Source organism: Propithecus coquereli, unplaced genomic scaffold, assembly GCF_000956105.1.
Source record: "Propithecus coquereli isolate 6110/MARCELLA unplaced genomic scaffold, Pcoq_1.0 Scaffold12, whole genome shotgun sequence".
In the NCBI taxonomy this organism is placed as follows: Eukaryota; Metazoa; Chordata; class Mammalia; order Primates; family Indriidae; genus Propithecus; species Propithecus coquereli.
The window spans coordinates 14,956,480-14,981,448 of record NW_012136080.1 but is presented as its reverse complement, the minus strand read 5'-3'; the positions used below and the strand labels follow the sequence as shown (position 1 = coordinate 14,981,448).

Here is a 24,969-nt window from a genome sequence, read left to right as displayed (position 1 = left end):
GATAGAGTCTCACTCTATTGCCTGGGCTAGAGTGCCGTGGCGTCAGCCTAGCTCACAGCAACCTCAAACTCCTGGGCTCAAGCGATCCTCTTGCCTCAGTCTCCCGGGTAGCTGGGACTACAGGCACGCGCCACCATGCCCAGCTAATTTTTTCTATGTATTTTTAGCTGTCCAATTAATTTCTTCCTATTTTTGGTAGAGATGCAGTCTTGCTCTTGCTCAGGCTGGTCTCGAACTCCTGAGCTCAAACAATCCACCCGCCTCGGCCTCCCAAAGTGCTAGGATTACAGGCATGAGCCACCGTGCCTGGCCTAGCATGTATTATTAATACCAAATTTCTAGACTCACAGAAGGAAAGTGGATATGCAGCATGAACCATGTATTGTTTGCACAAACAGTTTAGGTGCAGTGAGCCACTTTTACCAATTAGGAGGTGGTGGGAACCTGTCTGAAATCTTAAATTCCCAGATGTGAACCATAGACCTACCTGTAAGCAGGCTTTTCAAAGCATAGCAGCTAATCCTGCTATATTACCTTTTTTCTTCATACGTGGTCTGTCCACCACCTAGAATTAAGAAATGTTAATATTTTATAATGGGCTTTTAAAAAAAGGTTTTAAAGCTAAATACATTACAGTTAAAGTTGAAGGCCTCATAGTTTGCTTACCCAGTCTTGATTACTTCTTTTCCATCCCAGAGGCAACCATTATCATGAATTTGGTATATAACATTCTATGCCATGTTTTTTGTTTTATCATATTAATATATATTTACATCTATAAAAATGTGGATGTAGAATAATACTATACATTTTAAAATTACACAAATGTCTTACTATATCTATTGGTTTACATCTTGTTTTTTAAAAATTCAACATTAGGTTTTTGAGGTCACTCTCTCACATTATGTATCAATGTAGTTTATTCCTCTCACTACTGTGGAATAGTCTGTCATAGGAGTATATCTTATTTAATTCATTCCCCTATTAAGGAACACTTAAGTTTTTTCCTAATTTTCCTATTATATATAATGCTGCAATTAACATATTTGTACAGTCCTCTTTGGGCAGTACATTTGAGAAAACTTAACGGATTCACTGAAGAAATGACAACTCACACAATGAGGTTTCTCGATTTTCTTTCTAGCCTCAAAAATGAGGCTTATGTACTGTCCAGTTATTTGAAAAATAAAAGTTCTTGGAACAGTATGGATACTATGATCCTTTTTCCTTCTTTTTAAAATTGTTTATTTTTAAACTGTGTGCTATCTGAAAGAAATTACACAGACTCTTCAATAGTGATTATTTCTGCAGAGTTCAATTCCAGGTGTGAGAGAAGAGGAAGCCTCCTTCTATTTCTGTACTTTCTATTTTTTTATATGATTTATGGTTTTTTTAATGGGCATTAATTTTATAGTGAACCTAATTAAGATTGTGGTATAGGTACTTCTGAAAAATAAGCTCCCAGTTGCTTCACCATTTCCCTGAGTTTGTATTGGAGACTTCATGGAGAGGGACCACCTGGTTCCCCTTGGGCTGAGCCAAGTGTTTTTCTTAAATGCATTGATCCCTCTATAGAGGTTGTTGTGATCCCCATTTTCCTTGTACCTAATTCTGATGGGTTTTCCTATGTCAAATTTTCTGGTTATGTGAGTTTTTGTTTTAGGTATATAGTGCTATGGGTTTCAGTCTTAGCTCTGCCTTAGACTAATTCCTTCACCATTTGTTGTTCAAGACTATATAGACAGTAAGTGGAGCAGTTGGGATTCATACCCTGTACTATTGGAATTGCCTCTGATGGAGGTGTGTTTACAGGTGAATGGTTTGCAGATAGACACAAAATAGAGAGCCACTAACCTTAATTAATTCAGCCCAGTTAATTACAATATTGTCTGCTATATTAATTCAGTGAATCAATCCCCACTTACAAATATATTCATTTCCTTATCCTTGAAACTATTTGAAGTTAAGATTTTAGTGGTGCACTGATTATCTGGAAGAAGGACTTACTTAACCCTAATGATAGCAAAGGAAAATAATATTGCTAAAGTACTGCTGGAATTTTTATTTTCAAAATGATTGCTTGACTCTAAGTACTTAAGTTTTTCAGCATGATCAGAAATTAGTATTAACATACCTAATTATTTTGGTAACTCTCGACTAAGTGTAAATACAGTCATTAATTGTAACAATCTAATTCATTTGATAAAAATGTCCCATATATCTGTTCTTTGATCCTCTTCACTGCCCCCTCCCCCATAGGAAATCTTCAGCTTTTGTTGTGGTATTGTAATAGTGGTACACTGAATGCAAGCATGTAACAAGCCTGGCCCAAAGCATGTAACAAGTGTGGCCCAATAGAAACATCATCCTGTTTTAATAAGTTTGTATTTGATAGTTTGATAGGAGGATATCTTTTTCTGGCACAGGTTATTGAGTTACTCTGTCTTTTGTTTCTTTCAGTGATGAAGAACTGTCTCAATATCTTTTACAACTGGTGCAAGTTTTAAAATATGAGCCTTTTCTTGATTGCGCCCTCTCTAGATTCCTATTAGAAAGAGCACTTGCTAATCGGAGGATAGGACAGTTTCTATTTTGGCATCTTAGGTAAGTCTTTTACATTTCAATTTGAGCCCACCATGTGCTTTCGTAACTATAAATCAGCATAAATAAGACATTTACCAGAACAGTCAGCTGCTTTAGTTGTTTCTGAGCCATTATGAATTTTACACTGTTTTGGTGCCTTCTCTTATTTCTTGATACCCAAACTCTTGATTTTCATGGTTTGGTAGAGCAGTTCAGATAAGTGTCCCTGCATGCCTGCTTGCTTGATTTTTAGCTAAAACTAATAATGTGTTGCTGTTTGCCAGTCAGACTAAATACAGACTTATTTATTCCTTCCAGAAGGTTGTGTATGGTATCATCATCACTGGTGTTATTGAGTGAAATTAAAGTTTTTAGTATAATTATAGCCATTGTATTCAGTTCTTTATTAACTAGGTAATTTTCAGAAATACACAAACCTTATTTCACCAAGTTCATATAGGAGTAAAATCAGGAAAAACAACTAAAGTCAATCTTTTGTTTCCTAGGGAAATTGTAGATTTCTCATTTCTGACTCTGTACTCAGACCTTTTTTGTTTTTTTCAATCTAGACTTCAGAGTATTAACTAATGCTCATTTCAGTCTTATTTTTAAACCTGTCAGGGAACGACAAAATAAATATTACTTCCTTTTTCAAATATGTAAAACATTCTTTGAGAAAAAATTTGAATAGAAGCTCAGACATTAGTCAATTGTATAATGCCAATCAAATTTCATAGATCTCTGTTTTAATCTAATTGTCTCTAAATTGGTAAGATTACTTTTCCTCTCCAAAGAACAAATCAGGTAAGATGTGAAGAATGAGCTAATTATAAAATCTTTTAACTTTTTGAACTCTGAAGTTTAACAGAAAATTGACCATCTTACTCATAATTATGCATGAGCTGACCTGTTCTTTTCTTTTATTGGCATCATAAATTTATTTCTTTTTAGAATAAGTCAGTATTTTTATTTGGATACTATTAACTTTCTGCAGGTCAGAAGTGCACATTCCTGCCATCTCAGTACAATTTGGTGTCATCCTTGAAGCGTATTGCCGGGGAAGTGTGGGGCACATGAAAGTGCTTTCTAAGCAGGTATCAGCTTGTTTTAATCTTTGTGTTCAATTTGGTACATGGTGTTTTATCAGATGCTATTTCTGCTACCACGTTATATCATAGAAGTTTCAATAATTGAACCTGATGAATACCTTCTTTTATTAAAATTTAAGTTAAGAAATGAACATCAGCCTAGGCAAAGAATTTATGAAGAAGACCCCAAAAGCAATCACATCAACAATAAAAATAAATAAATTGGATGTGATCAAATTAAAAAGCTTCTACACAGCCAAGGAAACTATCATTAGAGTGAATAGACAGCCTGTAGAATGGGAGAAAATATTTGCATGCTATACATCCAGTAAAGGCTGATAACTAGAATCTATATAGAACTCAGGAAAATCAGCAAGAAAAAATCAAACAACCCCATTAAAAAGTAGGTAAAGGACATGAACAGAAACTTTTCAAAAGAAGATAGACTAATGGCCAAGAAACATGAAAAAATGCTCAACATCTCTAATCATCAGGGAAATGCAAATCAAAACCACAATGAGATATTAATACCATTTAACTTCAGTGAGAATGGCTTTTATCAAAAAATCTCAAAGCAACGAATATTGACGTGGATGGTGAGATAGGAACGCTCATACACTGCTGGTGGGACTATAAACTAGTACAATCTCTATGGAAAGTAATATGGAGATACCTCAAAGAATTAAAAGTAGAACTATCATTTGATCCAGCAATCCCACTACTAGGTATCTACCCAAAGGAAAAAAAGACATTCTATAAAAAAGACATGTGCACTCAAATGTTTATAGCAGCACAATTCACAGTTGCAAAGATATGGAAACAGCCCAAGTGCCCATCAATCCATGAGTGGATTAATAAAATGTTGTATATGTATACCATTGAGTTCTACTCAGCCGTAAAACAAAATGGTGAACTAATACTTCTTGTATTATCCTGAATGGAGCTGGGTCCCATTCTTTTCAGTGAAGCATCACAAGAATGGAAAAACAAACACCTTATGTACTCACTGTTAAAGTGGTACTAATCAATCAAAACTTTTGCACACATATGGAAGGAACATTCATCAGGTGTGGGCAGGTGGGAGGGGGCAGGAGGAGATAAGTAAAGTCATACCTAACAGGTGTGGTGCGTACTATCTGGGGAATGGGCACACTTGTAACTCTGACTTGAGTGGTGCAAAGGCAATATATGTGACCAAGGCATTTGTACCCCCATAATACTCTGAAGTAAAAAAATAAAAATTAAAAAAAAGAAAAGAAATGAAGTTTCAAAAACTTAGCAGGAAAAAATTAATTGAATGATACCTGAAAAATAATTAGTCATATCTGGGTGTGGTGGCACGAACCTGTAGTCCCAGTTACTTGGGAGGCTAAGGCAAGAGGACTGCTTGGACCCAGGAGTTTGAGGTTGCAGTGAGCAATGATGAGGCCACTGCACTGTAGCCTGGGCAACAGAGCGAGACTTTGTCTCAAAAGAAAGAATATCCTGTTTAGACATGTTTAATGATGAGTATGATGGTAACAATGGCCACGAATTTTTTTTTTTTTTTTTTTTATTATGGTAGATGCGGCCTTTATTGGTTGCAATGTGAAGTGTAAGAGGAGGGGATAGGACAGCTCCCGCTCTTGGGGTGGCGTCCTCGGAAAGGGTCATGAAATTCTCAGGCCCAGGTTTTTCATATTCCTGAGTTACTCTTTCCAGTTAGTATAATATTTATGATTTTTATACTCTGCCACATATATGAATCATAAATGCTATTTTGAGATATTTAAGACCTAAGTTCATAGGTGTTATAGTTTCTAGAATTCAGAACCCACAACCTGGGTTCATAGTATACTATATATGCATGCCTGAAATTTTGATATTCCCCTGCAATCCTGAGATATTACTGATAATACAGGCAAGTTATTAAGTGTTAACCATATGTCAGGAACCATACTGAGTATTTTAAGTATGGTATCTTATGTTAGCCTTCTAATAATGTGCCAAAGTAGTTACCATTACTGTCTGCATTTGACAGAAGGAGAAACTGAGGATCCAAGAGATTAAGTAACTTGCTTGAAGACATACCTGTTAAGTGACAGGATTAAGTTTCAAACCTAAGTCTTTCCAGATATAAAGCTAAAGTTCTTTGTATTATGCTGAGAGTTTTCAAACCTTTTTAGCAGCATATCTCTCTCTTTTTCTCTCTTTCTCTCTCTCTTTCTTTGTTATCAAAACTTACACAGAGCTCCAATATGTAAAATAGGTAACAATGTCATTTTATCAGTATATGTATTTTTAAAGCTAAAATAAATTGTAAATCATTTAAGAGTCCTCTGAATCTGTCTTATTAAACAAAGCATTTCAGAATTGGGGGTTATTGCTGATAGTTGCAGTCTCAGTATCCAATTTATTTCTGTATTTTGTTTTGGAGATAATCCTGATTTTTCTATAGCTAAGTAATTGTAAGTTGAATAGGGTTATGAATGGGATTCACCACCCCTGCATCTTTCCAGTCCTTGATAGTGTCATTAATCTCTTCATTCCCTCCCTCCAGGAATGTGGTATTATTTTTGACTTATTATTTTTCTAGGTAGAGGCAGTTCTAAAGGCTTCCACTTGGCCTTTCCTACCTATTAGCCCTCATTGCACAGGTCAGCAAACTAATGTGGGGAATCTGCCACCTGCTGAGTATGTCTGTTCCAATTATGCATTCAGAAACTGGGGAACTATAATAACAACAGGATTGGTTTGGCAACCCACTATGATGAGATAGACCTGAGCTAAAACTCCTCTGCTACCTGACCTCTGTAAGCCCCTGCTCTGACTGGTGGACCACAGAGACATTTTGGGTCTTCTGGAATTAGTGTTAGTTTACAGCCCGTGTCCACTAGTCCCCAAAGGTTTATTTCCTTTTCTCCAATGCAGACCTTTGGTAAAAGGCTATAGGTTTCTTTGGGGAAGGCTGGGAGAAAGAGGTTATGGTACTCATACAGGAGAATCCACAGTTGTCATCAACACTGATAAAAATTTTGGAGGAATTACCAACTTCAGTGTGGGCAGGTTTATGGTTGCATGTTAGATATGAATTCTGAAGGTATACTGCCCAGATACTTATTATTGTGATGGGGTAAGTGTCAGAGTACAAACTATGTATGACTAGTAAATAGTATCGTAGTGGTTTCATCTTGCTGATATAACCTGAAACCAGTATTTCAGTCCACTTAGCTGAAATTTTCCATAGTATTAAAAATATTTTAAAAAGTATAAAAGTATTTCCAAAGTGTTAAAAAGTCTCTCCCAGTCTTTGCTTTCTGGTATATTATTTCTGCCTTATGGCAAAGGCTCTCCTACTTTGCTAGCTCCTCTAACCTGTTTATCTCAATTTGAAGACCTTTCGTTTCCACACACCGTTAATTTTCCATTCACTCCTGTACCCCTCTGGTGCCCCACACTACTTTTATATCAGATCCCTAGAGTAGTTCCCAGGTACACTACACTTTTCTAACTCATTTACATTGTCAGAGGAACTCTCATAGGCATCCATTAGATGTTTTTTGTTTTTGTTTTTTTGAGACAGAATCTCACTCTGTCACCCAGGCTAGTGTGCTGAGGCGTCAGCCTAGCTCACAGCAACCTCAAACTCCTGTGCTCAAGTGATCCTCCTGCCTCAGCCTCCCAAGTAGCTGGGACTATAGGCATGCACCACCACACTTGGCTAATTTTTTCTATTTTTAGTAGAGACAGGGTCTCGCTCTTGCCGAGGCTGGTCTGGAGCTCCCGAGCTCAAGCTATCCTCCCACCTCGGCCTCCACGAGTGCTAGGATTACAGGTGTGAGCCACCTCACCCAGCCAGATGTTTGTGATACTTAGGATTTTTCATGATGTTGAAACAACTATCTCTGATCCTTTCCCTTTAGAAAGCTGATTAGTGATGGTAGTAATAGCTAACATTTATTAATCACTTATTATGAGCCATTTGTTCTTCACAACAACTTGGGTTCAGTCTCTTTATATCTCACACCTGCCCGTGTCACTTGTGTTCATGGCTACCATCCTAGTACAAGCTGTTATTGTCTCTCACCTGGACTTTGTCATTAACCTCCTAAATTGTGCCCATGGTTTCCATTTTTGCATTTCCCTGTACATTCTCTACACAGCAGATAAAGTGACCTTTAGAAAATATATATTGTATTATGTCATTTCCTTTCTAAAATCCCTAGAATAATTTTTCACTGCACTGAGAATAAAATCCAAATTTTCTACCAAAGCCTATAAGACCTTACTTGGGTCCCTACTTATTTGACCCATCATGTGACCTCTGTGTCCCTCACTAATGATTAAACTACACTGCATATTTTCTTGGAGGCTTAGCTTGACTTTTACAACAACAAAAGGATGTAGAAAATGTGAACAAATTATTCTTAACTTTTTTTTTTTTTTTTGACAAGGTGTTGAAACACTTAAAGTATTTTACTTATGGCCATCGGGTATTCAGGACAGTTTTCCAGGAAATGGATATCACCATTATTAGAGATGGAACATGAAAATTTCCAACTGTACAGACATGGAAGAAATTCAAATTTGTAGTACTTCCAAAAAGTTCCTATTTGCATAGCCCAGATTTCATCTGTTTCCCTTGTCACCAGTGTTTGTGCAGCTCCTGAAATTGCTGAACAGTGAAGTGTCTGTGGTTTTGACAGATGGCTAACTTGGCAAGTTTTACTCATCTCGATTTTATCACCAAGCTGCATAGAACCTTCCTAATTTCCTATGAGTAAGGTCTCAGCCTATCTGTAGAAACTGCATGCTTGAATTCACCTCCCTACATAGTCTTAGTGGTTTCCTTGCATAGGAGCAGAGTTCAAAAGTGAAAACATGATTTAAAATAAATCTCCTGTTCATGGAATTTCAAGCCACAGTATACATTATGTTTCTTACATATAATATGTGTATTTAATTCTGTTTTTAATTTGTTTCCAGTTTTAATGAAATATTCATTAAATAAAATGCTCTTTCTGATTCATGGTTGGCTGAGGCTGTTTCTTATGAATTTTACATAGTATGATGTTAAAAGACTCAGTTATTAAACAATAAAGTTGACATTTTCAACATAATGGTTTTGATTTAATTGGCCATTGCTAATCCACCTTGTAATATTAATACTTGTGTATTTTTTTTTTTTTTTGAGACAGAGTCTCACTGTGTTGTCCTAGCTAGAGTGAGTGCCATGGCGTTAGCCTAGCTCACAGCAACCTCAAACTCCTGGGCTCAGGTGATCCTACTGCCTCAGCCTCCTGAGTAGCTGGGACTACAGGCATGCGCCACCATGCCCGGCTAATTTTTTCTGTATATTTTTAGTTGTTCAGATAATTTCTTTCTATTTTTTTTTAGTAGAGACGGGGTCTCGCTCTTGCTCAGGCTGGTCTCGAACTCCTGAGCTCAAACAATCCGCCCGCCTCGGCCTCCCAGAGTCCTAGGATTACAGGCGTGAGCCACCGTGCCCGGCCAATACTTGTGTATTTTTTATTTGCATACATTTTGATAGCCAGTTACCTCATTACAAAAATGAGTAATTTAGATTTGGACTACAAATACTGTGTCTATATTCACACTTTATTACACAGTAATCCATTGTAGCCTATCCTATTAATGGAAAGAGAATATACTGATATGTCTTATAAGAATGATGACAAGTAGATACTAAAGTTGAATATTAGGAACCTCAGGGTTACTTCTACATAGATTTTCCTCTTATACTGTGAAGTAGGCCAGGTTCAGTGGTTCAGATTAGTGGTGTTTCAAATTCTATTACTCAGTGAACTGCAGAATTGTGAGTAGTTTAAGTTTTATGCTTATCTTCTTAAATACCTATAATCTATGTCTATTTACTTTTCTCGAACTTACACGATTTTAAGGAAAGGTTTAAAGAAAGTTTGAAAACAGTGCCTTAAGTAACAAAAGTTAAAAATAAGGTATTTATTCTGTTGTAGGTAAAGTGCTTATCATAAGCCAAACAATGTTTTTACTTCAGCTGGTTGTTATGTGTGTGTTTGTTTAATATGTGTGTGTTATGGCAGGTGTTATTGATTAATATTACATGATATTACATTATGTTATTTTTAATCATAAGTGAATTTTGGGGGTGGGGAATCTTATTTTTCAGGTTGAAGCACTCAATAAGTTAAAAACTTTAAATAGTTTAATCAAACTGAACGCAATGAAGCTAAACAGAGCCAAAGGGAAGGAGGCCATGCATACCTGTTTAAAACAGAGTGCTTACCGGGAAGCCCTTTCTGACCTGCAGTCACCTCTCAACCCATGTGTCATCCTCTCAGAACTCTAGTAAGTGACCATCTGTGCTTTGTTCAGTGAGTCTGCTGTGAAAATAGCAAAGCAGAAAGGTTTTCTGAGTCACTACCTTGGAGGATCAGTAGGGCCAGCTCTCAACCCCAGGATGTGGAACACAATAAGGAAGGAAAATCTTAAAAGCCCCTAGAGGCTATGCTTATATTAATATAACCTATAAGCTAAATTTACTTGTGGTGTTAGTGAAAGTTATTGCATGTTAATTTCCTTTTAATTATATGTAATTAAATTTATTTTCTATATTACTGGTTTCTAAGAGTTAAAAATCCTATGTAAGCTAAATGTTGGAAACCATAATGATGTATATACTAATTGACTTCCCTCTTTCAAATGAGATCTTGAAGGAATTTGGAGATATATTTCTTACTTTCTTATTTCCTACAAAAGTAATAATGGAAAAATAAAATGTATATTCAGTATAGCATCAGTATTCAAAATTGACCCCTCTTTAAGAAATCAAGAATGATCTCATAATATTCCCAATTTTAATCCAATGATATGTTCCAATTTTTTACTCACTAAGTGTCATAAAATAAAGTTAAGGAAATGAGAAGAAGAATTTTAAGTTGGAGGTGTGAAAGGGCAGATCTTGGATTTGAATCCAGCCCATTTGGCATTAGTACATGCCAACCAAGGCTGTCCTCATTTTTGCATTTCTACCAAGAGGAAATTTTCTAGCTCTGACTTCTGCAGACCTGAAGGAATAGGTGAGGGGTTTTCCCAAGCCCAATATATCAAGGTAAAATTATAGTTTTGCATGTTGTTACATTGAAGTGGGCTAATTTTCCCCTTGTTTGATTTCAGTGTTGAAAAGTGCAAATACATGGATTCCAAAATGAAGCCTTTGTGGCTGGTATACAGCAACAAGGTATTTGGTGAAGATTCAGTTGGAGTGATTTTTAAAAATGGTGATGGTAAGTACTGAGTTTTTTTATAGCACCAGATTCCTTAAAAATTTTCATTTGTTTTGCTTTATCTGAAAGGCGATGCGTAAATGTGTAACAGCTAGAAGCCAAGAAGTAGCTGTCAGTGATCATAAGATCAAATTCAACATGTCCTAAATCCCCTTTTTTTCCCTCTTAGAAAATGACGTTTACAGTTCATTTATGTACACCGTTTTAATAAACCTTCCTTTTTTACCCCTACGAAATACGTCAGTCTGCTCCTTTGATAAAAAGCTTGTGAAATGTAAGATAATATTTTTAATAATGTATTCATACATCCTGTTTCAGTGATAGCAATATTGATTTTGATGCCATAGTTTTGCATTTTAATAAAAATGTATGACTGACCCAAATTTTATAAAGGAAGTGCCTCTGAAGTAATCACACCAACCAAAAGTCATGACTTGTTAGTTGTATGAGTATAAGCAAGGCACAGAAAATAATGAGCTTCAGGTTTTTCATATCCATGAGTATTATAGCATCTGTATATCGGGATTATTGTTAATTAAAGGAATCAAGTGAGATCTCATAAGTAAATATGCTTAACATATTATGTGTTTACATCTTCTTTATAAAGAACTCATAATGTTTTGCTAGACATTTAACCCCACTTTATCAAGAAAGTCATTATGAGATAGATGTCACTACTTTCACAGATTGTGTTCCCTGAAAATACCCTTGGACATGATAATAAATAAATGCAACCATTACAGTTTTGTGGACCCAGGATGCAGTTACTAACGTGATTCTTAAGAACTTCCTCTGTAGCCCTAAAAAGCAAACAGCAGGAAAAATTAACAGTGTAATGTAGTACACATGCAATGTAATACAAACAGTATTATAGCATCCATACAATTAGCACAGCAGCTTATACCTATTAAACAATTTTAAACATTTTTTTAACTGAATTTCTGAAATAATGTTCTAGGGACATGCTAACCAAGAGCCTAATATTTGATGTAGCGAATATGGTAAACATTAACATTTTGGAAAAGAGGTAGCATAGTATTTGTCAATGGTTTTAATTAATTCTGGCTGAATTAGTTAACCTTGAGTTAATGTATTACTAGGCATAAAATCGAAAACACTTATAATGAAATAATTTTTTTTCCTTTAGATTTACGGCAGGATATGTTGACACTCCAAATGTTGCGCTTGATGGATTTACTATGGAAAGAAGCTGGTCTGGATCTTCGGTGAGATTTCTAGTGAATTTATTTATTTATTTATTTGTTTGTTTGTTTGTCTTGAGTTGTATTCCTCCCACAGCAAAATTTCTAGAATTTTTCAATTCCTTCCTTCCTGCTTTTATTAATTATTCTTCATAATGACATTTATATACCACTTTAGATGTACTTTCAAATATTTTATCTTGTTTAAACCTCATTAGGTTTAAAACTATACATGTGTGGTGGCTCACGCCTGTAATCCTAGCACTCTGGGAGGCTGAGGCGGGTGGATTGTTTGAGCTCAGGAGTTCGAGACCAGCCTCAGCAAGAGCGAGACCCCATCTCTACTAAAAATAGAAAGAAATTGGCCAAACAACTAAAAATAGAAAAAATTAGCCAGGCATGGTGGCGCATGCCTGTAGTCCCAGCTACCTGGGAGGCTGAGGTAGGAGGATTGCTTGAGCCCAGGAGTTTGAGGTTGCTGTGAGCTAGGCTGATGCCACAGCACTCTAGCCCAGGCAACAGAGCGAGACTCTGTCTCAAAAACAAGCAAACAAAAAAAAAACTATACATGAAATTTTATTTTTTTCCCCCCCAACTTCAACAAGCATCAGAATGTGACTGAAATTTTAAAAAGAAGGAATTAGGTTTGAATTTTCATAAGGCCTGGACAGACAGCATGAATCACATTCCATACTGTGGTTGGTGCTTTTAGAGGAGGATGTACTGTGGCTCATGGCATTGACAAGGCCAGAGAAAGCCCTGTGCCTCTTTATACTTAGCCTAGGGACATTCATTCCTCTACTCACAAAGCGAAAAGAGAGGAAAGTGTTTATTTAGGTGGGCTCTCAGGTTTTTAGCTTGCCACCATCAATAGGGGTAGATAGCCGAAGACATTTGTAGTGTGGTGAAAGAAAAAGGAAACAAAGTCAACCCTCAGACTGGGAATTATGTTTATAATGAACAGAACAGGGATAAATATTTAAAGCGCTCATAGAAACAAACATACAGGGAAAAGATATGGAAAGGCATTTCATAAAAGATATAAAATAAACTATTATGTGAATGTCAATTCCAGTTAAGTGTACAATTTATGAGCCCATTAGATACCATTTATATCCTAAAAAAAGATTTTCTTTCTTTTTTTTTTTTATTTCAGGATATTATGAGGGTACAAACATTTTGGTTATATTTTATGTCTTTGCCTCATCCAAGCGAGGATTAGAGGCATGCCTTCCCCTCTACAATGCTCACCATGTCCATTAGTTGTGAGTTTACCCCCACCCCCAATCCCCCTAATCACTGGAGAATATTACTGCCGTGTGAGCACCAGAGTGTTGATCAGTCAGTGCCAATTTGATGACAAGTACATGTGGAGCCTGTTCTTCCAATCTGGTGATACTTCACTTCAGATAATGGGCTCAAGCTCTATCCAGGAAAATATAAAAGGTGCTAGATCACTATCATTTCTTATGATTGAGTAATATTCTATTGTATACATATATCAAATTTTAATAATCCACTCATGAATCGATGGGCACTTGGGTTGTTTCCACATCCTTGCAATAGTGAATTGTGCTGCCCTAACAAAGATTTTCTTTTCTTTTTTTTTTAACACAGACCCACCCCTTTTTCCCGGTCTAGAGTGCCATGGCGTCAGCCTAGCTCACAGCAACCTCAAACTCCTGGGCTCAAGCAATCCTCCTGCCTCAGCCTCCCGAGTAGCTGGGACTACAGGCACGTGCCACCATGCCCGGCTAATTTTTTCTATATATATATATATTTTTAGTTGTCCAGATCATTTCTTTCTATTTTTTAGTAGAGACGGGGTCTTGCTCTTGCTCAGGCTGGTCTCGAACTCCTGACCTTGAGTGATCCACCCACCTCAGCCTCCCAGAGTGCTAAGATTACAAGCATGAGCCACTGCGCCCGGCCCAAAGATTTTCTTAAATGATAATCCAGTCTAGGGCACTGCTGAAGCAACAAAAACATAGGTATTTTCATATACTATTGTAAATTGATATAAGCATTTCTGTATGAAGTTTATAATTTTTATCCAATATCTCCAGAATTTACTTTAAAATTGAAAATGTGGACAGATTTATACACAAAGATATTTTTCCTTCTTTTAATTACAATTAAAAAGATGGACCACCCTTTTGAACATTTGCTCAACAGCAAAATAACAACTTCAAAAAATTACTAGCCTTTTCATGTGACCAAATATTTCGGTTATTTTAAAATATCATTCATAAAAAATTGCTCTAATTTGAAGAAAGTGCCACTGTTAAATAAAAGAAGTGAGATGCAAAAGTAATTTTATAGAGTTTTTATAGAGATTATTTCTGAGTGTTATAATTAATTATAGGTGACCCCACCCCACAACCACACACATTTCATATATCTGTTTCTCTAGTTTTCCACAAGTGGCATGTACTCCTTTTTTAATCAAGGGGAAAAAAAATTAAGGATATTTCATTGTGTAGTACAGGTCCATGCAGTTTTTAAATTTTTCCCTATGCTAATAAATGGTGATTAACTTCATCTTTTACCTAATTCTTTATTTTTTATATATATATAAATATATATATATATATTTATATATATATAATTGTTTTAAATCGTGGACTATTTCAAAGTATAGAATAATTTTCACACCTGCTTTTAATAAATATATATTTAGCAATTAAGGAAACATGTTAACATCTGTTATTTATTTACTTTTTAAAAAAGGCATTAAACACACAGGTACAGTTAATGAATTCTTATCCCATTCTTCTTTCTCACGTCTCAGAAGTAACTACTATACTAAAGCTGGAGTATATTTATTTTATACTTTAACTGTATATTATATATCCATCGTACATTTTGAACTTTAAATGCTATCATACCGCATATAACTTTTTGTAGTTAATTTTTTCTCTCAACAGTTTTCTGAGATTTACCAAGATTAATATGTGAATTTCTAATTTATTGTTTTCACTGTTGTATACTAATCCTGTGAATAAATAAAAAAATTTATCCATTCTACTGTTAGTAGCTATTTGTATTCTTCTTTTTGTCCCAATACAAAGAAAAGAAAACAAACAGACAAACAATACCTACTCTTTACATCCTTCCAAATTATCTCTGTTGAAATATGGAAGCATTCTTTAGTGTATATGGGCAGAAATGGAATTGCTGGGTCATAAAGCTGGTACATTTTCAACTTTACCACCATTGCCAACTGCCTTCCAAAATGGTTGTACCAGTGTTGTTTCCTCTCAGAAATATATGAAAGTTTCATTTTTCTGCACCTCCTTGCCAGTCAGACTTGTTAATTTTTTGTGAGTCTAACGGATATAATATGACATAGGATTTAAACTTTCATTTATTTTGTTAGCAATGAGGTAGAGTATCTCTTCAGTCCTTACAAGTTTGTCATTTTCTCTCTGTTATAAATTACCTAGCTTATTTTATGGTTTGTGCTTTTTGTTATATTGTTTTAAAAAAATCCTTCCCTATCTAATTATCTCAGATAATCTCTTATATTTTATTTTACAAATTTTAAAAGTTGATGTGCTTTCTCCTCTTTTTCTGTTTCTGGAAAAGTTTGTGTAAGATAGAGATTATGTACTCCTTTAAATTTTACACACCTTAAAAACTATCTAGTCCCTGTGGAGATGTTTTTAGGGTCTAGGTTTTTGGACTACTGATTTTCCTTAATGGTTATTGGCCTCTTCAGATTTTTTCTTCTCTTGAATCACTTTTGAGGCCAAAAATAGTCCACTTCATCAGTGTTTTCAAATGTATTACCAGACATTTTTATAACATCCTCTTGTAATTTTAAAATCTGTGCTATATCTAATTTTCTCCTTTTTCATGTGTAAAATTGTTTTATATGCACTTTTTTTGTCTTAGATTATTAGAGCTTTGCTTCATTATTAATATTTTAAAAGAGTGGGCTTCTAAGTTTGTTGATTCTTTTTTCTATTTTATCAATTATTACTTCTTTATGGTTTTCTTCCTTTTACTTTTGTGTTCTGTTCTCATTTTTGGATGAACTCTTTAAATTTCAAAATGAATATACTTATGTACTTTCATAATATATCAAACTATATATAGGTCAAATCTAAATATTTCATGACTTCCACTGTTATTTCATTGACTCCTTAACTATTGAAAATTACTTTAACTTCCAAATGCATTTTTTTTTTTTTTTTGCTGTCTATGATTTCTAATTTTACTGCTGTTGTCAGGTTGTGTGTTCTTTATAACATCAAAATCTTACATTTCTTAAGAATTTATTTATGGCTTAAAAATATATATCCAATTTTCCATATATCACATATGTAATTGAAAAAGTTCTAGGCTGGGTGCAGTGGCTCACATCTGTAATCCCAACACTCTTAGAGGGCGAGGCGGGAGGATGGCTTGAGTTCAGGAGTTTGAGACCAGCCTGAGCAAGAGCAAGATCCCATCTTTACAAAAAATTGAAAAATTAGCTGGGCATGGTGGCATGTGCCTATACTGTAGTCTAGCTACTTGGGAGGCTGAGGCAAGAGGATTACTTGAGCCCAGGAGTTTGAGGTTGCAGTGAGCTATCATGATGCCACTGCATTCTAGCTGGGGTGACAGAATGAGATTCTGTCTTAAAGGAAAATTAAAATAAGAAAAGAAAAGAAAGAAAAAGAGAAAGTTCTAGGTGCTGTAATTGTCTATAAGTTTTTCTCTTATGTCAAATATGTTAATTATGTTCAAATCTATATTCTTATTAAATTTTTACCTATTTGATTTGTCACTTCAGAGGTATGTTTAAATCTCCCATTATAATTGACATTTGTCAATGTCTACTTGCAATTTTCTCAATTTTTGTCTATTTTTATCTTCTGTGTGTAAACACATACAAATTTCAGTTTCTTTTAGCTTCTATTCCCTCCTTTATCTTTAAGAAACAGCCTTCTTAATTCCTAGCAGATTTTCTTTTAGAGTCTGTTTTGTCTGAAATTTATGTTGGTATACCAGCTTTCTTTTGGTTAGTACTTGCTTTTGTATCTTTTATTTTCAACTATTTTGTTTCATTTTACATTATATGTGCTCCTGTAAACAGCATATAGTTGGGGTTTTTTTTGAAGAGGATGAATTTAGTCTGAAAATATTTTATTAGGAAATTTTAATTAATTTTGTTTATTGTGATTACTGTATATTAGGACTTATTTCTATTACCTAATTTTATATTTTGTATTTATACCCCCCCTTTTTTTTGTTTTTTGAGTCAAGGTCTCCTTCTGCTGCCTGGGCTAGGGTACAGTGGTGTCATCTTAGCTCACTGTAAACTCAAATTCCTGGGGTCAAGCAATCCTCCCATTTCAGCCTCCCAAGTAGCTGGAATCAACACACCTAGCTAATTTTTCTATTTTTTTTGTAGAGATGGGGTCTTGCTTTTGCTCAGGCTGGTCTTGAACTCCTGTACTCAAGCAGTCCTCCCACCTTCGCCTCCCAAAGTACTATGATTAAAAGCATGAGCCACCTTGCCAGGTCTACATCCTTATTCTTGTATTTCTTTTTCTCATTTATTTCCTTCGGTTGAATTGATAGTGGTTTTAAAAATTTCTTTTCCCTTTGTATAGAATCTTTATATACTATATTATTTATTTTTGTGAATATTCTTAAAAGTTTAAATTGTATACATAACAAAATCTAAAGTTAATCTATAACTTTGCCCTCTTCTTGAACATTGCTGGTACTTTAGGATATTTAAATTTTACCACCTATATCATATTTTAACTAATATTTAACAATTCCCCATTTTACTATAAATTTTTATCTACAATTTAAAAAATTTCTGTACTCACCTTTATTTTTTGCAGTATACTCTCTTACTCCAGGTTTTGTTTGGAAATGAATTTGTTTTATTCCCAAATCCTGAGTAAGATTTTAGCTGGGTATAGAGGTTTATTTTTCTTTATTTTTATTGAATATAATATAATCGTCAGACCATAAAATTCACCTTTAAAGTGTACAATTCAGTGGCTGTATGCATATTCACAGAGTTGTGTACCTATCACCATAATCAATTTTAGAATATTTTTATGAACAACCATAAAACTCTACACTCCTTAGCTGTCACTGTCCAACCCCTCCAACTCTAGGCAACCACCAGTTAACTTTCTATCTCTATAGATGTAACTTTTTTGGTCATTTCATCTTAATGAAAATGTACTATATATAGTCCTTCCTGACTGGCTTCTTTCACTAAGCATAATGTTTTCAAAGTTTATTCATATTGTAACAATTATCAGTATTTCATTTTTTTATTGCCAAATAATACTCCTTTGTAAAGATGTACCAAATTTTATCCATATGTCAGTTAATGAATGAATATTTGGTTGTTTTCACTATTTTGCTATTATTAAAATGCTGCTATGATTTGTTTACAAATTTTAAATAGACTCATGTTTGTAGTTCTTTTGTTATATACCTAGGATTGGAATTGCTGGGTCATATGGTAATTCTGTGTTTAACTTTTTGAGGAACAACCAAACTGTTTCCAAAGTGTCTGCTTCATTTTCCATTCCAACTAGCATTGTACAAAGTTTCCAATTTCTCTACATTCTTGCCAATACCACTTATTATCTATCTGTTTCAGTATAGCTAGCCTAGTAGATTTGAGGTTATATCTCATTGTGATTTCAATTTGCATTTCCTCAATGACTAATGATGTTGAGTAGCTTTTCATGTGCTTGTTGGTCATTTGTGTATCTTCTTTGGAGAAATGTCTATTTAGATTCTTTGTTCATTTGTGAATTGGGTTGTCTTTTTTGGGGTTTTTTTGTTTTGTTTTTTTTATAGAGACGGGGTCTTGCTCTTGCTGTTGCTCAGGCTGGTCTGGAACTCCTGAGCTCAAAGCAATCCTCCTGCCTTGGCCTCCTAGAGTGCTAGGGTTACAGGCATGAGCCACCATGCCCGGCCCTGGGTTGTCTTTTTATTGTTGAGTTATAAGTATTCTTTATTTTGGATACTGGACCCTTCTTAGATAAATTATTTGGAAATATTTTCTTCCATTCTGTGATTTTCTGTTCACTTTCTTGATGTGCTTCTGATCATGTCAGTTTATCTACTTTTCCTTTGTTTGCTTGTTGTGCTTTTGAGTGCTTGTTCGGAAGTTCTAGCAGGGGAGTGCAGCTACTAGTATACCCTCAACCAAAGAACGGTCCTCTTTTATCTGGGAAGGTCATTCTCTTCAACCAGGTGCACAGCTTCAGGAGGGACACACATGGAGCAGTGAGTGAGGAAGGGGACATCTGCTTAGCCAGCCAGATAAGCCAAATCAACCCTGGCAATCAGTGGAGTGATAGATGTCGCAGCCAGATCACTCTCACATCCAAGCTATTTGTTTTTGTGTGTGTGTGTTTTTTGTTTTGTTTTGTTTTGTTTTTAAGACAGGATCTTGCTCTGTTACCCAGGGTGGAGTGCAATGGCATGATCATAGCTCACTGCAGCCTGGAACTCTGGGCTCAGGGGATCTTTCTGCCTCAGCCTCCCCAATAACTAGGACTACAGGCATGCTTCACCACTGTGGATAGAAGCAGGGATGTTGCCCCAGCTGGTTTCAAACTCCTTGGCCCAAGTGATCCCCCTGCCTCAGCTTCCCAAAGTGCAGGGATTACAAGCATGAGCCACCACACCTGGCCTGCTTGTGCTTTTGGTGTTAGGTCTGAGAAACCATTGCAAAATCAAGTGGCATGAATATTTACACGTATGTTTTCTTTTAAAAGTTTACATTTTAACCCTTACATTTAAGTTATCTATATTATTTTTAGTTAATTTTTTTCGTATGTGTCATAGGACTCCAACTTCATTTTTTTCCATTTGAATATATAGTTGTTTCAGCACAGTTTGTTGAAAGATTATTCTTTCTTCATCAAATTGTCTTGGCATCCTTGTCAAAAATCAATTGATTGTAAATGTGAAGATTTTTTTCTGAACTCTAAATTCTGTTCCATTAATTTACATGTCTGTTCTTATGCATAGTCTTGATTACTGTGACTTTGTAATCTTTAAATCAGGAAGAGTCCTCCAACTTTTGTTCTTTCTCTGTTTTAATTTATCTGGAAATGTCTTAATTTCTCCTTTGTTTTTTAATAAGAGTTTTGCTGGATATTGAATTCTTGGTTGATGGTCTTTTTCATTCAGCATTTCTGGTGTGTCTTCCCACTGCCTTATGGCCTCTATGGCTTCTAATGAGAAATCAGCTGTTAACCTTATGTAGGACTCTTATAAGTGATGACTCATATCTCTTTTGTTCCTTTCAAGAGTCTATTTTTGGCTCTTGACAGTTTGATTATAATGTGTCTACTTCTGTTGAAGTTTATACTACTTTGAATTCATTGAACTTCCTGAATATGTAACTTGTTTTTCATCACATTTGCAAAGTTTTTAACCATCATTTTTTCAAATTTTTTTCTGCCTCTTTCTCTTGTCCTTCTCTGACTGCCATTATGCATTTTTTGGTAAGCTTGGTGGTATTCTACAGGTCCCTGAGTCTCTGTTCATGTTTTTCATTATTCTTTCTTGTGTTTTTCTAATTGGATAATTGACCTATCTTCAAACTTGCCAATTCTTTCTTATGGCTGCTTAAATCTGCTATTGTGCCTCTCTAGTGAATTTTTTATTTCAGTTATTGAAAATTATTTAAAATCTTTGATAAGTTCAAAATTTGAGTTTCCTCAAGGACAGTTTCTATTGAGTACATTTTTCCTGTGTATGGGCCATACTTTCTTGTTTCTCTGTATGTCTCATACTTTTTTGTCAAAAACTGTTCACTTTAAGTAATTTGGCAACTCTGAAAATCATATCTCTGAGCCCTTCAGAATTTGTTGTTGTTGCTGTTTATTTTAGTAACTTTTCTGAGTTAATTATGTAAAATTTGTATTCTTTCCCTTATGTGGTTCTTGATGTCTCTACTTGGTTAGTTTATTGGTCAGCTAATGATTGAACAGAGATTTTCTTAAATGCTTGGAATCCATAATTTTCCTGTCTTTGCGAGGGACTCTGTGTACTTGTTGGGTCACACCTTCAACATTCAGCCAGGTCATTTAGAACTATGCCTCAGTCCTAACTTCCTGCTTTGCCAAAAGCCTCACAGTTATTCAGCATTTAGAGCTAGGGTCTTCTACGTTCTTTCCTGTGCATGTGCACAGACGTGGTGATCTACCCAATAGCATCCTCGCATATAGCCTTCTAGATTCCTACCAATATTTTAGAGCTTTTCAGTGCTCTGTATGGATATCTCAATTCCCTTTCTTTTCTTTTTAAACTTTGCAGTTAGCTTATTATTTGCCCCAACTGTTATTTTCCCCCTAAGATACCTGCAATGTTAAACAAATGCCTCTTATTATTTTTGAGAAATACCCCCATGAAAAAGGCAGTTCACGTTAGGTGAGGTCTTGACTCAGGTCAAAGAAACTAAGTATTGTGAGTGAGATCTTCCTGGGAACCACCAGAGAGGTCAAAGAATGACAATTCTGTGGAAAATAGGGTTTTGGAGGAGTTCCAACCCCATTTTTTTTTCTCTAGTGGCTGTTGAACTGCTTTTGTTCACCGTGATTGTGGGCTGTTGGTTGTCAAGGCTGCCACATAACTGGGAAGTGGGGCTTGGATGAGGCCATGGTAAAATACAACATAGTCAGCTTTTTTTACTAAACACTTCCTGGATTGCTGCAAGGCTTTGTTGTATTTACAGAGTTCTAAAATAGTTAATTCTGACAATTTTTGTCAGTGTTTTTGTTGCTTTTATGGAAGAGTAGATATTCAGAGGACCTTACCCCCATTTTTGCTAATATCATATGGTTATAGAATTTTAAAATATAAATTGACTGCTTTCCTCAGAAACCTCGAAGATATTATTCCATTGTCTTCTGGCCTTCTTTTTAAGTCTACCGTTAGTCTAATTATTGGTTCTTTGTGAGTAATCTGTCTTTTTTCTACCTTATTGCATCAAAAATTTTCTCTTTGCCTTTGGTATCTGCAGTTTTACTACAATCTGTGCATAGATTTCTTTTCATTTATTTTTTTCCTTCACCATTCCCAATGTGCCTTTTTAATCAAAGAAGTCACATCTTTCAGTTTCTACAGAATTTGAACATTGTCTTCAATATTGCAATTCTCTCACTCTCATTGTCTTTTTCTGCAACTCCAGTGGATGTATGTTAGACTTTACCGCTCTTGCCTGTGTATCTCTTAACCTATCTTTCATATTTCCTACCTTTTTATATCTTTATGTGACATTCTGAGTAGTTCCTTATTCTGTTTTCCAGTTTGCTAATTATCTCTTCTGCAGTGTCTAATCTCCTATATATTCAGTATGTCATACTTTTTTTCCTCATACACTTCCTTTTCATCTCTTTTGTCATTTTAAAGTCTCTTTCATTTTGTTCTATTTTAGTTCTTGGGATGCCACTTTTTCACTTATCTACTTAATCTCATTCATTTCCTTATGTAGTTAATAATATTTGGTTTTGAATTCATTATTAATGGATTCATTATTAATGGATATTGGGTTTCCTGTGAAGGTGTTTTGCTCCCTCGATTGTGAAAATATCTCTAAAAAATGAGTTTGCATTTTGTTTGTGCTTTTGCCAAAGGTCTATACACACAATCAACCCGTTTTTATGTTAACCACTTGCCTTTAGGCCCTCACACCTCATAGATAGTTTATATTTGGATCTCAGAGAGACTGTGGGAAGGCTTGAATTTTTGCACTGGCAGAAATCTCTTTTTCCTCACCTACCCAGTTCCCAGGGTGGGTGGGAAACTTTTATGCCACATTGTCTGACTGGTGAGCAGATATTTTCAAGTTCCAGGCCTCCCAGAGTCTCACCTTTGTGTAGGATCTCAGCCAGAGCCTGCCTGCCTCATGAACCCAAAACCATTACTCTTTTTTTGGTGAGCATTAAAATGTCAGCCAAGTCAGTAATTTCCTGAACCACTACAGTGAATAATGTCTATATTTCTAGAACCCACAGGTCTCCTTTTCTTTCTTTTTTAACTGTAACTATAAAACCTTTTGACTTTCTCATTTTTTGTGATTTATTATCTACAGCTACTTAGTCTATAAGGTTGCTGGAAACAGTTATAATTGTGATTGACTTTATTCCTGCAAGATTATAAGTATTTTCTGACAAATTGTTCAAGTTTCAGTTATGTTTGTTCATTATTAAATATATTTTGTTTTAAAAGAAACTTGAAATAGTTGCTATTTATTGATTGAACCAGGCATTGTCTTAGGTTTTTCACATATGTAATGTTATGCAAGCTTTACAGCTCTATGAGGTTATATTGTTCCTTTTTAATACATGAAAAAATTAAAGCGCTGGAGATTTTAAACAAAGATAACAAAAATATTAAATGGTAGAGCTATAATAGCTACAAATCCAGGACTGTCAGACTCTAAAGTTAACGTCTTTATATTATTTTACCACTCTAAGTGAGAAAAAAAAATGGTGGGTAACACATGTCTAGTAAGCCTTTGTCTATCATAGTATAATGATACCCAAAATACATAATTTTTCATTTTTTAAAAAAAGAAAAGTTATCTATTTTTAGATCTTATACTTTTCCAGTACCGTAAAGATAGAGCAATTTGCTGTGTGTGTTTTTTCTTTAATGGGACTGTAAATAGAAGTGGAATAAGGTAAAGAGATATTTCATCTAGAAAGGACACTGTAGCTACCATAAGTGACAGATTTTCTTTCCTTTAAATTAGGAGGAATTCCTGATAGAGCTGTGTAAAAATAGCTTTGAATAGGCAGCAAGTTTTTGTTTAACCATGCATGAGGAATACTGAATAGATAAGAGGAATGGGTCCTTGTAAGAAACCCTCTGCATGAGGACCATAAACCCAGTTGGGTCTTGGCCACTGTTTTTGTAAATCGAATTTTATTGGCACACAGCCATTTGTTTACATATTGTCTGTGGCTGCATTTGTGCTGCAACTACAGCGTTGAGTAGTGACCTTAGACTGCAGTCCTAAAATGTTTACTGTCTGGCCCATTCCAGCAAAAGGTTACTGACTCCTATATAAAGTAAACCCTGAAGAGAATGTTTTTATTTGATTGATTCCACAAAAAAGGAGGGAAACTTCAAGCTTAAGCTTAATTACTCATATTCTTTCCAAAGTTGGCACATAAGCTACAAAGTCTCCTTTGCTAATAGCAGATTCAAGGCCATATGATGAGCCTTGTTTAGTTATGAAAGGCTGAGCTAAAGACTTTGTCCTAGCTTTCTTAGTTCCATCAGCCTAATTGAAAACCTATCCAAGTCTGTTCTCTTAGTTCTTATTTTATTTATTCTATCTAAATGTAAAGCATATTTAGCATCAAATGAAGTTCATTGTGACCTCAGACAATGGGAGACAGCCACATGTGGGAGTCCTAGAAGTAAACATGATATCTGTCTGATGGGAAACATTGTGTAGCTGACAAGAAAAGGGAACTTGTCTATCCAGTGGGATCTGTGCTGACTTTTTGTACTCTGACCTCATGTTTTTTAAAAAATACAGGACTTTAATTCTTTTTGAGTTGATTTTCAAACTAATACCTTTTTCTCACCAAAACTTTTTTACTGTTTCTATAAATACATGTCCTGCAATGTTCCTATTCTGTTTGTTTTTCTTGTGGCCAGCTGTTTAGGTTAAAGTGGGTCATGTAGCTCACACTGTTTTAAGATCAATCCCAAATCTTCAGGTACCTTCTGTACATTGCTGTTTTAATACTTTTAACAGTGCCATCCATGTTTGGATGAATGATAATGCATATTGCTCGTTTTCTTTTTCTCTCTGATGTTTCAAAGTAC

General features: G+C 35.2%; 1 protein-coding gene across 1 annotated transcript in view; it reads left to right on the top strand.

Annotated features, from left to right (window-relative positions):
• The window catches only part of PIK3CB (phosphatidylinositol-4,5-bisphosphate 3-kinase, catalytic subunit beta), a 114,139-nt gene that overhangs the window by 69,317 nt on the left and 19,853 nt on the right, over positions 1-24,969 (top strand). The window contains exons 13-17 of the mRNA XM_012664529.1: positions 2,461-2,604; positions 3,578-3,677; positions 9,820-9,998; positions 10,827-10,936; positions 12,084-12,162. Coding sequence (XP_012519983.1) covers positions 2,461-2,604; positions 3,578-3,677; positions 9,820-9,998; positions 10,827-10,936; positions 12,084-12,162 — 612 coding nt within the window. The remainder of the gene's footprint in view (positions 1-2,460; positions 2,605-3,577; positions 3,678-9,819; positions 9,999-10,826; positions 10,937-12,083; positions 12,163-24,969) is intronic.